Raw genomic sequence first — 15,375 nt, forward strand, 5'->3', positions numbered from 1 at the left:
CTCAGTATTTTGCTGCTTCAAAAGAAAAACAAAAAAATAAATAAAAAACACTTTTCGCTGAGGCAGGCCTGCCTGTTTCGATCAGTTGTTGTGAGAATAGAAAACAGAAAAGCATCAATATTGCTTTTCCTTGATTTATTTTGGTGTGGGAAATTTTCCAGGTCCACTTAATTTTGCTACAAATGTATTTCTGTTCATGACCTAGGGGATGTCAGCAACATATCGTGGCAGGCAGAACAATTAAATGCTCTTCGCTTGATGGATTGAGGTCTCAAGTGGGTCAACTCTTCGGGGAGCCTCTGAGAGAACTTAACGAACATTTTCAAGGACTGAACCACCTTGTCCCCGGTGCAAGTCTCACGTGAAAAGAATGAAAAAAAACAACAACAGCATTTAATCTGCTTTGATCTACACCGCAGCAGACGCGTCAGCATTAAAAAAAAAAGGCCATTGGGTTCCAGAAGAGGTCACAAGCTTTAAATCGCCGATCGATATCCCCGCCTAACTGTTCCCTCCGGTTGGACACGCCCACTTGAACAGCGCACGAATTACACAAGGCGGATTAGAGGCAAAAGCATTTGGAGCCTTGTCGACATCACTTGGTTTCCTAACTTGACTGGCACGTTTATATTGATCACATTGAAGCGGTGAGCCATTAAAGCGCATGCAGAGCATCCCTCTTCCTGTCTCGGCGGCGATCCGAGCCAAACGACGGCCAGCGGCGGGATCCTAAATGCCTCAATTTCTCCAGTGGCAATCCGCTGCTTGACAATCGCGCCATATTGTTTGTGAATCATTCAAATACTGTCGGCGATGCTTCAAAAGGTTTCCCCGATAAGATGACCAGGACTCACGTTTTTTTGTTGCGAGTTCAGCTCAGTCGCCGAACCGATTTAGTTTATGCTCATTCAGTACCGTCTGGTTCAGGTGCGCCACTTGGTGTTTGGCTGGCTTGAAAGGTTTAATTGAACCAGGCAGCGACTAAGTGTGAGCTGTGAGATGTAAATCCTTGCCCGTAGACACGATTCATTGGGGAGGCGATAGCCACTGGAATACCAACAAGCTCAGATTTATGTTTCACCCTCCAATTTAATCCGCTACGATGACTACATCCACATGATCCTTTGTATTTTAGCGGATGTGCTACATGTCAAATTACCTATTACGAGGGTTCTAAGTTAACTTTTTGAACTCCAACCAAGGGTGTCTCGAAATCAGATCAAATTCTGTACTCGAGGGCCTCGATCCAGCCTGTTTTAGATATTTCCTTCCTCAACATACTTAATTCAAATGATCATGTCATCAGCAAGCTCTGAGAAGCCTGAGAAGGTCTAAACCTTTGTCTGGGTTTCGGTACAGGTTTATGGAGAGGTCTAGTTTTGGACTCGGACTAGGTACGGATCTTGTTTCGGCTTAGTTTTTGCTTGCGGTATAGGTCACGTTTCAGGTACAGGTTCAGTTCTGGTTCTAGGTTTAGGTAAAAGTCCAGTCTAGATGTAGGTCTAGGTTTAATGGTAGTTCTATGACATGTGTTCAACTTGTCTGGGTCTAAAGCTCGATCTCGGTTTACTGGGTACTATTGGGTTAGTTTGTAGAGTACATTGACGAGGTATAGACCTTGTCTAGGCCTAGCCTTAGCTTTAGGTAATTTTTGGACGAGGTTGAGGTTTAGCCTGGGTCTTGCTCAATCAAGGTTCCACATTAGTGATAGATTATAGCGCACACGAATGTCTTAATTTTGTTTTGCGGTGTCGTGACGGCGTTACACAACACCCACTTAAGGTGGCGGCCAAAAGGTGTGTCGGGAACAAAACAGACAACAGGCGGTCGCTGGCAGACAACATAAACAAAAAAAATGAGGCACTCACGCGTTGCCAATGTATATCCTCGGAAAGACCTCGTTGAAGTGCTGCGTCGGAAGGCTGTAGAAGCCGCTGCCGTTCGACAGGAGCTCGTTGAGTTGCTGGACGGTCACCTCGCCGCCCAGAGTCAACGCCGACGCCGCCACGGCCGCCGGGACGTCTGACGCCGCCGCCGCCGGTTGCTTGACGGGACTGTAGTGTTTTTTCATGACGCCACAAAATAATAAAGGTCAGACTGAAGCGGCGAACCTTTTGCTGTCCTTTGAGCTCATTTTCATCGCATTCCGCCGCACGTGAGTCGTGCGCGGACCGTCTGGTCTGAGGTGTCTGACCGGGGATGACGTCAAGTTCCAAGGAATCACATTAGTAGTACTTCCTGTTTGAAAACTCAACGAAGAATTACAACAATAATAGCAATTGTCTAAATAGTGTTTGCTAAACCTCAAACATGATTTGCGAGACGTTATTAATTTTTTTTAATATGTATCTTTGAGTATCATGGTTCGTGATTTAGCAGTACATCAAGTAGGCACACAATCGATTTTGTTTTTTATTTTGAAGTTGACTTTGGTCACGTCCGTTACTGTGTCGGTTCCAAGCAGACACGCCCCACCGGTGAACACGCGCCCCACTTCCCGGTTTTTGCTTCACATCTGACGGCTACACTTTGCCCACAGCGCAGTTTTCAAAAAGAACTACATAAAACGAACACATTGCAAAAGCACCGAGTCGAACGAACGAAGGAGTGAGGATAAGTTAGCTCATGTGTGCTAACGAGACGTACTTGCATGAAACCTCTCCTCCTCTAGATGTCACCTTTTTACTCTTATGGCTGGAGACTGTTTGGATGACGTCACTTTCTTTGGTTCGGGAAAAGGGAAAGTTTTGATCAAAAAGAACAAACATCTGTTTTGTTGCACATTATTTTATATTGGAGGTTCTTGATACATTAAAAATGACTTGGGATCAAAACTTTCACCACTTTGTTGAATTGATCTCCCTCTATAAATAGCCTTAATTGAAAAATAGAATATGAAATATATATTTATGTAAAAGTAGGTTGGATGCTTGTCTGCTGTTATGAATAAAGCCACAAGGGGGTGCCACTTTTCCATTGAAGCTGCACACCTAAGAAGCGACGGTGCCTACAGGCGGGATGTGAACGTTATGCGCACGTTGTGAAATAAACTAGCATCATTTCAATAATTGCCACATTTAATCACGATAACAGTATTGTAACAACAAAGCAGGGGGCATCAAAGAAAATCCTGGACAAGTCAGGAGCCAATTCAAAGACAAACAAATCATGGATTGGTTGCCAGCACGGGCCGAGCTTCGCGGTGGTCACTCTCTGACCACTCCGCTGGAAAATCAAAGTTTAACGATCTGTTTTTAGTAAACAACATTTCATTCTTACAATGTCAACCAAAATAATTACTTTCACACAAAATACCATCAGCTGTCTAAAATGATTTGCATACATTTTAAATCTTTTCTCACTACAAGATGAGGTTTGTTTTCTTCTACACAATTTTTTTGAGCTTTAGTAAGTGATTGCTATGTAAAAGAGGCCACTTCACTCAAAAAAAAAACGCTAGTCATCATTTTTTGCGTTTCCATGGAAATGTGATGTGAGGAGATATAGACCGGCACCATGGCAACAACAACAACAATTGAGCGACGTGCTGAACGGGACGTTCTAATTTCATTTAGGTGATATTTGAGGGGGCTAAATTGTAGGAACACTCCAGTAAATTTGAAAAAAAATGCATTAAAGGAAAATTATGGGGGGTCGGGGGGGGGGGGTTCAATGACATCCCATGTCCCATGTGTTTGAGGGTAAGACTATGCATTAATTTAGTCACTTTTTTTATTGACAGTTTACCTTCTCATCCCGCATCTACGCTGCTTAATTGGACCGGGACCACCTGAGTCCGTCTGCAAATCAGCTCAGGGGGTGACATGTGGGGGAGTTCCACCAATCGCTCAAATTTCAGTCGCCTCGACCCTGATAAGAATAAGCGACAATAAGGATGGTTAGCTTGCTTCACAGGCACAAACAGTTCCGAAAATGGCTGAATTTCGAGCAACCGTTGATGGATGGAGACCGTTTCTCAACCAGGCATTCATATTGACGTCCGTCGAAAGGAACACATGAAAGCCTCCTTGAGAGCACATAAAAACAGAACAAACGGCAAAGACGGACGCCCGGCGTGGCATTGTAAGGTCTGAACTGTAACTTCGGTACTTTTCGCTTTCATGGAAAATCAGCCCCTCAATGTGCAAAGGAGTGTTTATTAGGCTCTCTCAGTACATTCTGGTTGCCTTTTCCAGATGGCCTTTGCGCGCATGACAATGGAGCGTGCACGTGTTGCCTTCGAGGCCCCTTTTAAGCACTTTTTTTTTTTTTTTTTTTTTTTTTTTTAGAAAGAAGCCATCTCAATCAATGCGAGCCACTTTCACCCAAGGGCTTTTGTAAGCGTCAGTGATTCGTCTTGAGCTCCGACAATGGACTTTTCTGCACGAGGTGATGGATACAACCATCTGTGTGCCCCCCCCCACCCTCCCATCAGATAGATCCAGCGGTAAGCCGGTTCATTAAGGGGAGGAACAATCAAATGTGTGCTAATAGGAATTGAAAAGGAAAATTGCCTCATGCGGAAGATACAGCATGGCCATCATCCATGATGTTATTTCTTTTACATCAAAGCGATTCCCTGTTAATGCGCTTGCACGAACAACATGGCCGTGAACAGAGAAGAGCGAGTTTACGGTCACCAACTTCATCATTTGGTGGTTATATTGAGCGACTTTTCTATTTTTTTTCGCCAACATGAGCGGAATCTCATGAAATTTTTTTGTGAACTAAAATCGCCCGGCCCTCGCCGAGCGTTTGTATTCGCAAACGCTGCCTCTCCTTGGGTGGTCGCCCGCAGTTCAGAAAGGACGCTGACCCCTCCTGAACCCCATGTTTTCCTTTCAGTGTAGGTCGCGTACATGCTTAGGACTCGTGAAGACAAATACGCGTTTCAGGCTAATCGGGCGTGCGTAAGTTCAACCTGGAAGTGGGAGAGGGCAGATGTCGGTTCCTGCGCCAGTTCTTGGTTCTGTTCAAGATCACTTTCGATGACAAGAGTCTTTCCTTCACCCTGTTGGCTTGCTTCTTATGTACAAGTAGCCTGAAACCAATGTGGAAAATCTCTTCTGCTTAAAGATCAACGAACATCAGCACAGTGATAGACTCGACAATCAATCACTTCAACAATAATGAATGTGAACTGATAACAAGTCACAGTCTGGGAACGCAGACAGCACCCCCCCCACAACAATCACTTGCTGTCACAAACCAACATTGGCTTGTCGCCGTCGATCGCAGAGTTCGCGCCTCGCTATCAGTGGCCCCTTTGTTGGGACGGCCACTGGCTGAGAACACTTTTCAAACAAAACAGTAACTTGATCGTGATTCACTCAAACGACAAGGAAAAGACTTCAAACCACCCGCAGTCCTCATTTTGAGAGACCACACCGGTCTGACGTATTTTTTTTATTTTTTTTTGGGCTTGTTTTATTTGTTTTGGTTTTTATTTTATTTGATTTTTTTTTTAATAGGCATTCAATTTTGTGTATTTTAAGAGTTGAACATGTTAAAGCATTGCAGTTGAGTTTCCTATAGTCCTGAATTGACAGTATTTTGGGGCTAACAGCTATTCATTCAGGGCCACATCCTCAAGTTGGTTCGCGCAGACTTCCAAACACACCCACCGCGCCGAACCGAGAAACGTGCGCGCAGCCGCCTCGGAGCAGTGACTCAGGGAAGTCTGAAACTGACAGTGAGTCACAGAGTATGAGGTGTGCTGAAACTTGTCAGTCCAAGAAATCCATTTGGATACTTGAGCACACTTGAACAAGCCACATCAGGATTTTCCATGTTCAAACTTTCAGCTGGATGCAATCGTTTGCTGGAAAGTTTAGGTTTGGGGTTTTTTGATAGATAAGTCGAGAATTGGACCAAGCTGAGTGGAGACTGTCAGGGTGCGCTCGTGTTGAGTTTGTCCAACCTTGACAAGAGGCGAGCTGAGTGCCCGCGAGCGCTGCGCTATCTTTAGCTTTTGTTCAAGCTTTTAGCGCTGGCCTTCTCCTCCTCTTCCTCCTCCTCATCTTCCTCCCACTCTGCCCACTCACTGCAAACATAACACGCTGATGCATGCTTGCACATGACCAACACACACTCATGTATCCACGTTGCAGGAGTGTTACTGGGCAGATTAGAGGCGGCAACCTACTTCTGGGATGAAAACGTGAGCCCGAAAAAAATCTCGGGGTAATGCAAGCAGCTCTTAACACTTCACGTAAAAATACCGAACGACAGCACACCGTATGTGACGTCATGTACGTATATTACCAACCACCACATGCGAAAAGGATTTTCATGAAAACATTCCCAAAATAGCTCGGGTCAAACGGGCTAGCTAATCAGCGCTAATCTTAGTGTTCAACGTTGCCATGCTGAGGGTCAAGCGACGGCTTCATTCATAATCGGATCGGGATATGAATGGCCGTCACATTTATGAAACAGTTTGAGCAACGCAATAATGAGGAATTCAGCAAAACGGAAGGTCGACTTAAGTCTTCTGAACGTTATTTATGGGGGTGTCATAGTAAATGGATTCTGTCCCACGACAAACTGAAGCAACAAATTTGCTCTCAAAACAAACACAGTGCAGCTCACTCACCCTTCTGGTTAGCGGACGCCGTGGCGAGCGATGCTTGCTCGTTAGTTTGATTGGAACGGCACCACAGCAACATGAAAAATTGTTCAAATTACTGCAACGGTTCGTGTTGCACTTTTTCCTCAAAAAAACAAAACAAAAAATGGACAAGCGACTGATGTTCCACTTTCCGAACAAGAAACGATTCGAGCGATTATTGTCATGATTCAGTTCTTGTGCGTCTCCAGCAGGTGGCAGAGGAGGGCCTTCCCTCCAGCGTGCACACCTGCTGCCAACATTCGTATCAATTCGGCATGTATTTAAGGACTGTCACACTGCCAAGCCTTGGTGAATCTTGGGTGGGGGGGGGGGGGGTTGTATTAATAAACTCTTTTTGTTCAACTCCGTCCGGGACCGCGTTTTGAGAGCCCAATTCTGTTCTGGATCTTTTTCAGAACTGTAACAAGTTATGTATTGTATTATTTTCAACTCACGATACCCAATGCGATTCAAACCTTTTAACTGCAACCGGCTTGTTATATATATATTTAAGATAAGATAAGATAAGATATCCTTTATTTAGGCTTTCAATCCCAAAAATGAAGGAGCGAGATATAATAACGTCACTACAAGATCATCTCTGAATATGGGATTCCTTCCATATTTTATTATTATTATTAATATTTTTAGTGAATACAATGAAATGTATCCATGCAGCGTTGCTGTACAGGGATGAAAAAGCAGCCTTGGCATTGCACCTGTAATTGTATATCTGCCTCTGCAGGTTCCTCCTGCACTGCAGCATCTGAGGCTGTCAGGGGAGTTCACGTCATGTTTGCCCCCCGAGCGACGACCGACTGCCAGGCAACCGAGTGCCTCCCGCGTCCTCCCCTCCCGCTTCACCTTCTCCGCCGAGCTGCTGTCTCATGACAGCGACTGGCAGCGACGATGAGAAAATATTGCTTTAGCTCGCCGGCTGAAGGAAATTATAATGCTGCTAAGTGATGATGCTTTTTTTTTTTCTTCTTTCCCCCTGCTGTGGAATAACAAAGGCGTAATTGTGATGCTCCCAGCTGGAGCAGAACTGGATTTGCCTAAAAGTGCAGTGTGACCTTGACAGAATGGGAGTGCTTTTTTTTTTTTATACCTTCACACTTCTCTGAGTTTAATAAGTTCCTGATGAAAGAGGGCCTGCAGGCTGTTTTTGCCACACATCATTGGAGGCAACATAAGGAGGATTCAAATCAAGGCCACAAGGACACCATGCAGGCATCTCCACCCATCTTTCCTCCTTGGATGCAATTGGGTCTTCATTTTCCCAAATGCTGATAAAAGTGGAATGCACAACAGGTAACAAAAAGTTATCTGAGGCTTGACACGAAGCACAAGACGCCACGAGTCGGTGTAACTGTTAAGGGGCCCGAGATCAGTCCATGATGTGCTACTGATGTCTTTATGGGACAAAACTTGTCATCTTTCCCTGACTCTCTTTTTGGTCCGGGGGGGCCTGAGTGGAACCACAAACAGTGCCATTAAAATGGACAAAACAAAAAGGAATGCTGGGCTTGGATGAGGCCGAACAAAAAGGGCCACTCTGGTGGCCTCATTTAGGCGATGAAGCCCCAAATACCAGATCTGCTGCGCATGGGTTCCTCTTCAGAACCATCATGGAAGAGTCCTGATGCATGCGCAGTCAGATTTGGAGGGACTAGCATGCCGAAAAGATCTTGCCGTCATTCACGAGTGAGTGAGGACTTGTTCGACAGAATTGCCCGAGGTAATTCATTGCGTTCCAAAGCCTCTGTCACAGACTTTGTTTTGAAAATGGACAACCGCAGAAAGTGGAAACATCCGAATAACCAAAAGCAGAACATTGGAAAGAGGAGATTCAGGACACAAAGCAGGAAGAAACGTCCTGAATCCCAAGACAACGTCCATAACAGACAAATGATAAACGTTCTTTACTTTCAACGTCGTCATATGACATTTACGTTCTCCTTTCACGTGCAGCTGTCCCCGCATCCGACTGAGATCTGAGCGACCCCCCTCAGCCGGGGTCTCACCTTTTCACTTAGGCGAGACCACTGTGTCAACAAACGCCACGTGCAAAGAGGAAGGTTGACGTGGGTCACACGGTTGCTCAGGGCACGGGTTGTAGAAAACGTCTCTTTCTGGCGAACTCTTTACCGAACCGACCCTAATGGGCGTCCACTTTTTGGAACCTTGGACATCAAGTTCACCAGGTTCGACTTTGGTCGTTTTTTTTTTGTTGCACGCGTCCTGGGAGCTAGCATGTGACACCAAAGGATTTATGGATCGGATTGACTTGAGGTGACCTAACCCCCGCGCGTTCAATCCCAGCGGGATTAAATCGCTTCCAAAGAAAAACACACGGCCAGATGTTTCAAAATGAGTTGATGGAGCATCGCTTCATCAGTACGGCAGAAATGTGACTCAACGTTCACCCGGCGCAGGGACGAAAGATGATGTCATCCAATGAAGTCATGTTTCAATCCCCGCAGCTGGACAAGGGGCAAGTTTTTTTGTTGTTGTTGTTGTTTTCGATGACTACCACAGGAGTTGAAGCCATATGTCTCGAGAGAGGGGCGAAGGAGATGTCACACCAAAGTCACCGCCGCATCCTGCCGGGTGCAAGACTGCCGATAAAGTCAAGCTTCGCTTTCCCTCTCGATCCCTTCCCTACAAACTCCCCAGCCCCCCTTTTCAATCAGGCCTGCTCGCCTCCGAAATGGAGGCCAAGTGGCAGCTTTACGATCTGTGAGGGATAAAACCGACAGCGACTAATCCAGCCACCCCACCACCACAAACATTGTTCCTTTTCAACCCTTTGCGGACCTTTTATGTCCGGCGACGATGACCTTTCATACATTTCCGCAGCTCCGAAAACGACGCGGTGCGAAGAAATTTGAGACGCGGCCATCATGTGACGCTCCCAACAAGGACAGTGAATACCAAAGGAAAGGGGTCAACAGATCTCATGACTCCAGTATTGATCTTCTACTCTTATAATCTCCCTGGCCCCTCAGTAACCTCCGCCGGATCGGACGCGCTGCCACAAAAAGCAATCCGACCCCTTCACCGCCCTTCGGGGACTGATGAAGTCAGGTTGCCAGGGTGATGGAAAATTATGTCTCAGGCCTGTTTGCGGCGTTAAGAGGTGCCGGGGTCTGTTTTTCATCAAGATGAGGCCAAACGCTACATGGCCCATTTTTTACTGACCGTGGCCCAAAGGGACATCCCATTAAATCAAAGGATTTATCGGGATCGCAACAAAATTGTCTTTTGGTCATCTTTAACACGGACTTTAATTAGTCAGGGGGTCAACATCTGCGGTTCTTCCACGGACTGTTTCTGTTGTCGCAAGGTCTTTCCAAAGACTTGGCCTTGAGGGGTCTCGGAGTGACACGCCGTCAAGAGTGAATCCACGAGATTTTTACGCGCGGTGGGATAACACATGCCGATAAAGACTCGTGGCTGAGAACCAGACGCCATTTCATTTGAACCCTTTCGGGGGACAGCGGTGACTACAGCGGACATCTTAACGTGTTAAAGGGTGCGCGAAAGGGCTAAAGCCCAGAAATGAGCTCGTCTCTCCGCATTGTGTTTTATAATTCCGGAGCACGCTTCTGCAACCTAAAGCAGCCTCCCTGCCCGCCTGCTGGGGACCTTGTCAAGCGAGGTAGGAAACAACGGGGCGCCTGAAAAGTAAAATATGCAAAACGAGGCAAAAGACTGAACAAAAAGGAGACAATGATCACGCGGCTCCCTTCAGTTTGCCTCCGCAGGGGAGGGAACTGGGATAGCGATGCGGGAAGTCCGTCAGTCACATGCCCTGTCGGAGGTCGGTACGACAACTCTCTGGATCTTACGCCGCATCCGTCCATTTTCTGTAGCGCTTGTTGTCATGATCGTCGTGAGTGAACCAGAGTCCGTCCCAAAGTGACTTTGGCCCCGATACGCAGATAACTCCTGAACTAGCGCGAAACGTCAACAGAGATATGGGCTACGGATCATTCAAAGATAGGGCGCGAAATGAAAATTGTACACTTAAGACTTTGTAGAAAGAAGGCAGAGTCACACATTTTTTGGGCGTTCTGGGTTGATTGACACTTCCACGGAATCTCTGGTCTGCTGCTGTTACATTACAATGCTAATGAAGTCAGCAGGCCAGATGCTGCATGGAGACGTCCTTGAGAAACTTTTAAACTTTTTTTTTTTTTTTCTCCAATGAGGTTGCAGGTGCAGGTCGCTTGAACGGGGAGGTCGTGCAAGTCCGAGTGCAAAAATTCCCCCAAGGACGAATTTGAAGTCATTAGCCATTGGCTCTTCATGCCGCGCAAGACCAACGCTCACGAAAGACAACAAACAATGTCCAAAGTGTGGTGCTTTGATTTATTCATTCACCAATGTTACAAAAGAAAACAAGACAGGTTTTTAATCAAATCTTTTGCACATTGCGGGACAAGCAACGAAAGGATGCAGCAGCGGCAGTGGTGGTTAAGAACTCATCTCATTATTTTCTCCATGAGGTCTATTAAAAAAATGTCGCAAAAATAGGTCCACAAGATTATCAAAATAGGTGACTTTTTTTGTGTGTGAGCTAGCTTATCAATTACTTATTGCGGCTCGGAATTGGATCCATTTGGTCTGGCAGATTTGGAAATATGATGCTGACATTTTTCTCATGTCCGCCTCAGAATTCATCCTGCCAGGCGAATACAAATGCTCTCTAATGTAGCTTTGTAAGGTTAACCAAAATACTAGAAACGGCTTCAATTGTTAACAGCGTCAATTCAAATCACTAGTGAGTTTTATTAGTTTTGTTAAAATAAAAAAAAATTTTAAAAATGTGAAAAATTGAGAAAAGCTCGTTAGGGAAGACGAATGCATTTAAAGAGGTGTAAACGGTAGTTTTGTTAAAATGAAAAAAAATTTTTTGAAAAATTGAGAAAAGCACGTTAGGGAAGACGAATGCATTTAAAGAGGTGTAAATTTAAATGTTTTGGAACCCATTATCAAATATTCATATTTTGTATTATGTCTCTGTTGTGCAAAGACACCTTAAGATGGAGCCAAAGCCCTGGATAATAGGAAAGTAGTAATTGGTGTCATATCATGACAAAGTGGCATCTTGACTGGTCTTTCTGATCGCTGTGTGTCGGGGAGGAGCCAAATTCAGGTTCCAAAGAGACTTCACCACATTGTCATTTATTTATTTATTTATTTTTTTGAAGGGTAACGTTACAAATGGTGTCTGAAATTAATTGATCTTAAAGTAGTTTGAGATTGCGGTATCGCTATGATTTAAAGTGTGATTTTCAAAGTTGCCGTTTTGTTTTTTTCGACAGTTCGCAGCAGCACCTGCTCCCTATTACTAGAATTCATCTTCGACAAGGCAGGGTGGGACTCTGCATTTTGCCACCACCACCAGACAATGTTGTGTTCTTCCTCATCCGTCCTCCATACTCTTCATCTCCTCCTACCCCTGCTGTGCTTGACCATCTTCTTCCTCCTGAGGATCATGTCGTACAGTTTCTCCAAGCCTTGCTGCACGCCGCGGCCGTCCACGGCGCTGCAACTGTGCACGTGGTGCAGAGTCCCGGCGCTCAGTTCCTGCACGCCCAGCAGCTTTTCCACCTGGCCCACGGGCAGCGCCGTTTCCAGGTCCTGCTTGTTGGCCAGGATCAGCACGGGCACGCCTTGGTTCTCCGAGCTGCGGCTGATCTTGTGGAGCTCCACCTTGGCCTCCTCCATGCGCTCGGTTTCGGCGGCGTCCACCACGAACACCAGGCCGTCCGTGCGCCGCGTGTACGACTTCCACAGCGGCCGCAGCTTCTCCTGGCCGCCCACGTCCCACACGTGGAAGGTGACGGCTCGCGAGCCGCCAACCGACACCTTCACCTTCTCCGTGTTGAAGCCTTTGGTGGGGATGGTCTCCACAAACTCCTTCAGCTTGAGCCGATAGAGCAGTGAGGTCTTTCCAGCCGAGTCCAGCCCGATCACGACAACGTGCAGGCACTTGAAGCCGGGCAGGAAGGAGCCGGGGGGCGCCAAGTCGCTCAGGTGGTTGCCCATAATTCGCCGGCTTCCGTGAGGATGCCTGCTTTGATCCTCTGGAGCTTTTTACAAGGTCTGCATGTCAGACAGGATCGCCAACCTTATCAAGACAAAGAATAGAAAGTGCTTAAAAGGTCCACAAATAAACAGCTTTTCAAAAGTCAGTCGCTGCAGGCAGTCGAGTCCGTTGATCATAGAGTTAGTTCATCGATCTACGCTAGCGACATATGGTGGACGGGCAAAAAAAAAAAATGTCATGCTCTTCAACTGGAGATCAGAAGGTGCATAACTTTTTTGCAACTTAGGTTCAAATAATGTTGGGAAACACTGCAGACAAAAAAAGGTGATTGAGGCGTTTGGTGTCTCATTTACCAAAACTAATCCTCTGAAAAGGCTGTTCAACCTCACACGTTCATTTCAGCACAGCACTGGATTGAAGGCATTCATGCATGCAGACAGCGATGATGCTTTAATCCGGTTATTGACATCCCGATTTCCATCAAAACCTCTCTACTGCTTGTTTACACTACATTTATCTAAAAACTGAACTACACGCACGGAACTAAACGCCTATTCGTGTTTTGACGCATGATGGGCTTCATGGTGGAAACTAAATGAAGGCAAATGTGCATACAGGGAATAACATACCACTTTGAACCTCAACTAATGCATGTAATAAACATTCAGCGTGCAGTAACGTACCTTGAACGCGGTCTCTGTCTTCTTCAAGCCCATGAACGCATCGCTCGGCAGATGTGCGAGTCGTGAACGCGCAGGAGGACAAAAATGTCTTCAAACGCATCCATGTTGCGCTGTCATCAAAATAAAATACGGCTGCTTTGCCCTCCCGCGGTGGTCCACAAGCAGCACCGAGTCGCTCACTTCTCAGTCGCCGCCGCCACGAACGCACTCCACTCGAGAGCCCTGGTGACGTCACGACCAATGAGAGCACTCACGAATGTGCTCCCTGTGTCGTCTTTTCTGGCATTTTTCTCGTTGGACTGCGTCATGAGGACACTTGAATGCATCTCGTCTGGAGAAAATTGCTGCTGAGATGAATCCTTTTCATGGATTACAGTCTTAAACTACACCAATATTTTATCGTACAAGTACTTCGTATGCTCGGTATTTGATTCGACTCTTACTTTTCAATACAGGTTCAAACCGTGTCGAAAAACGTTGGACGTGCGGTTTGTGACATCTAGCGGTGACCATTGCACACAGCAAAACTTGACAAGACAAACTTTTATAAAACATGTAAATTCTGTATTCAAATACAGGTAACACGCACACACACACACACACTCATAGTATATTAGTCAACATATTCATAAGATTGCCGTGTACTTCCATTCTTCAAAATATAACACATTGACAAGGCATGAAATCAAGTCATAACATCTTGCTCAGTTAACAACATAGTGTTTGGAACTTAAATATTTTTTTTCACGGAACACGCTACATAAAGTACATTCTCTAAAAAAATTAAAGACTGTATGTCTACACTCAAATTACAGTATTTAGAATTCTTTCACACTAACGTTGATAAGAGTGGCACAGTGTTAATATATTGTAATATGATGAATGGAACTGTAAACATGTATAATCATCCGATTTTTAAACTACATTCGTTGTTTCTAGTATCAGTCTGTTAATAACCCGATTACTGTGTCTAAAATGGGGAAACAAAAGCATTAACTTTGTAAATTGTCGCTTTGAGAAATTCAGTGACGTTGGCGTGCATTAGTTTACGGGGGCGCTGCCACATCAAATAGGGCGAACACGTTCACGACCGAGTGATTGAGGGATGTAGAAACTCTACATATTGACGTCTATGCTTCAATAACTATAGCTGTCGTAATCTTCAGTCCCCATGGCGATTACAGTCTGTCACTTTATTGGCTTCTCAATCGAAGGCAGAATTTAAGTATTGGAGCCAGCTAGCTACTGGTGAGATGTACTATCGAGCTGACCTAGCTAGTTTACACGCACCAATTAGCACACGACTTCACCTCGTTATTAAAAAGCGGGCGGTTTGGATCGGGGGAGAGTTTTTCATGACTATGCGAACTGAATTTAGCTGCACTTACATGTTCACTTTTGTTTGCATGTTTGTTTGTTTTTTATTATTATCTTAAATGCCCCAAACCAGTTTTAGACTAAAATGTGACGTTAGCTTACCTGATTGTTGGTTTGGTGATGACGCATGAAGTTTGACGTTGTCGTTGTTGTGTCTTCATTCTGTGAGGTGCATTCCACGCGTTTTGCCATCGTCTTTGTTGTCAACGTCATCAAGATAATTCATTAAATCAAATTAATGATCCCAGAAAGCTGGTCTCATAGTGTTATGGTCGCCACAGGCTGCCTCGCCTGCACAGCACACTGCCTCGCTTGTATTCACGTCGGTGTACGCCGAGGTCGCACGTGTCACTCAAAGGCGTTTTTTGATCCAGAGTTTCTGACACCTAGTGGTGACATTTAATTTAGCAAAACCTGCCGTTTTTAATTCAAGTCACAAACGGTTGTGCCTAGAGCAGTGGTTCCTATCCTGGGTTCGACAGAGCCTCTGCCATGGAGGTTTCGGCACACCTGACTGAAACATGTCAGTTAGTTACGACACGCCCGTTTGGCCATCACTGGCTGGTTCATTTCATGCATAATTAAAAAAAAAAAAAACATACTTATGTCTTGAAATCGCTTTTTTCTGTTTTTAATAAATGTGTTTT

The 15,375-nt window shown here is 45.4% G+C and overlaps 2 protein-coding genes and 2 long non-coding RNA genes across 7 annotated transcripts in view; 1 reads left to right on the top strand and 3 right to left on the bottom strand.

Moving 5' to 3' along the window:
* The window catches only part of dusp3a (dual specificity phosphatase 3a), a 37,430-nt gene extending 35,212 nt beyond the window's left edge, over positions 1–2,218 (bottom strand). For all 4 annotated transcript variants that reach the window (XM_019864277.1, XM_019864268.1, XM_019864252.1 and 1 more), the window contains exon 1: positions 1,869–2,218. In XM_019864277.1, coding sequence (XP_019719836.1) covers positions 1,869–2,071 — 203 coding nt within the window. In that variant the 5' untranslated portion in view covers positions 2,072–2,218. The remainder of the gene's footprint in view (positions 1–1,868) is intronic.
* A 3,252-nt stretch (positions 2,219–5,470) lies between these two features.
* On the bottom strand, positions 5,471–15,309 carry LOC109512084 (uncharacterized). Its single transcript, XR_002167457.1, has 3 exons — positions 14,831–15,309; positions 6,596–6,713; positions 5,471–6,043 (listed from the first exon to the last, which is right to left on the bottom strand). It is a non-coding gene; the product is annotated as an uncharacterized LOC109512084 (long non-coding RNA).
* Positions 11,443–11,828, top strand: LOC109512093 (uncharacterized). Its single transcript, XR_002167459.1, has 2 exons — positions 11,443–11,490; positions 11,578–11,828. It is a non-coding gene; the product is annotated as an uncharacterized LOC109512093 (long non-coding RNA).
* Positions 11,811–13,864, bottom strand: arl4d (ADP-ribosylation factor-like 4D). Its single transcript, XM_019863578.1, has 2 exons — positions 13,352–13,864; positions 11,811–12,749 (listed from the first exon to the last, which is right to left on the bottom strand). Exon 2 carries the CDS (start codon positions 12,665–12,667, stop codon positions 12,062–12,064), a length of 606 nt encoding a protein of 201 aa, XP_019719137.1. The 5' UTR covers positions 12,668–12,749; positions 13,352–13,864; the 3' UTR covers positions 11,811–12,061.
* Positions 15,310–15,375: the final 66 nt, after the last annotated feature.

Source organism: Hippocampus comes, unplaced genomic scaffold (assembly GCF_001891065.2).
Source record: "Hippocampus comes isolate QL1 unplaced genomic scaffold, H_comes_QL1_v1.1 scaffold74, whole genome shotgun sequence".
NCBI lineage: Eukaryota > Metazoa > Chordata > Actinopteri > Syngnathiformes > Syngnathidae > Hippocampus > Hippocampus comes.

What these genes read in the sequence shown, in the direction of transcription:
- arl4d (XM_019863578.1), bottom strand. Translation starts at nt 12,667, where the DNA reads ATGGGCAACCACCTGAGCGACTTGGCGCCCCCCGGCTCCTTCCTGCCC.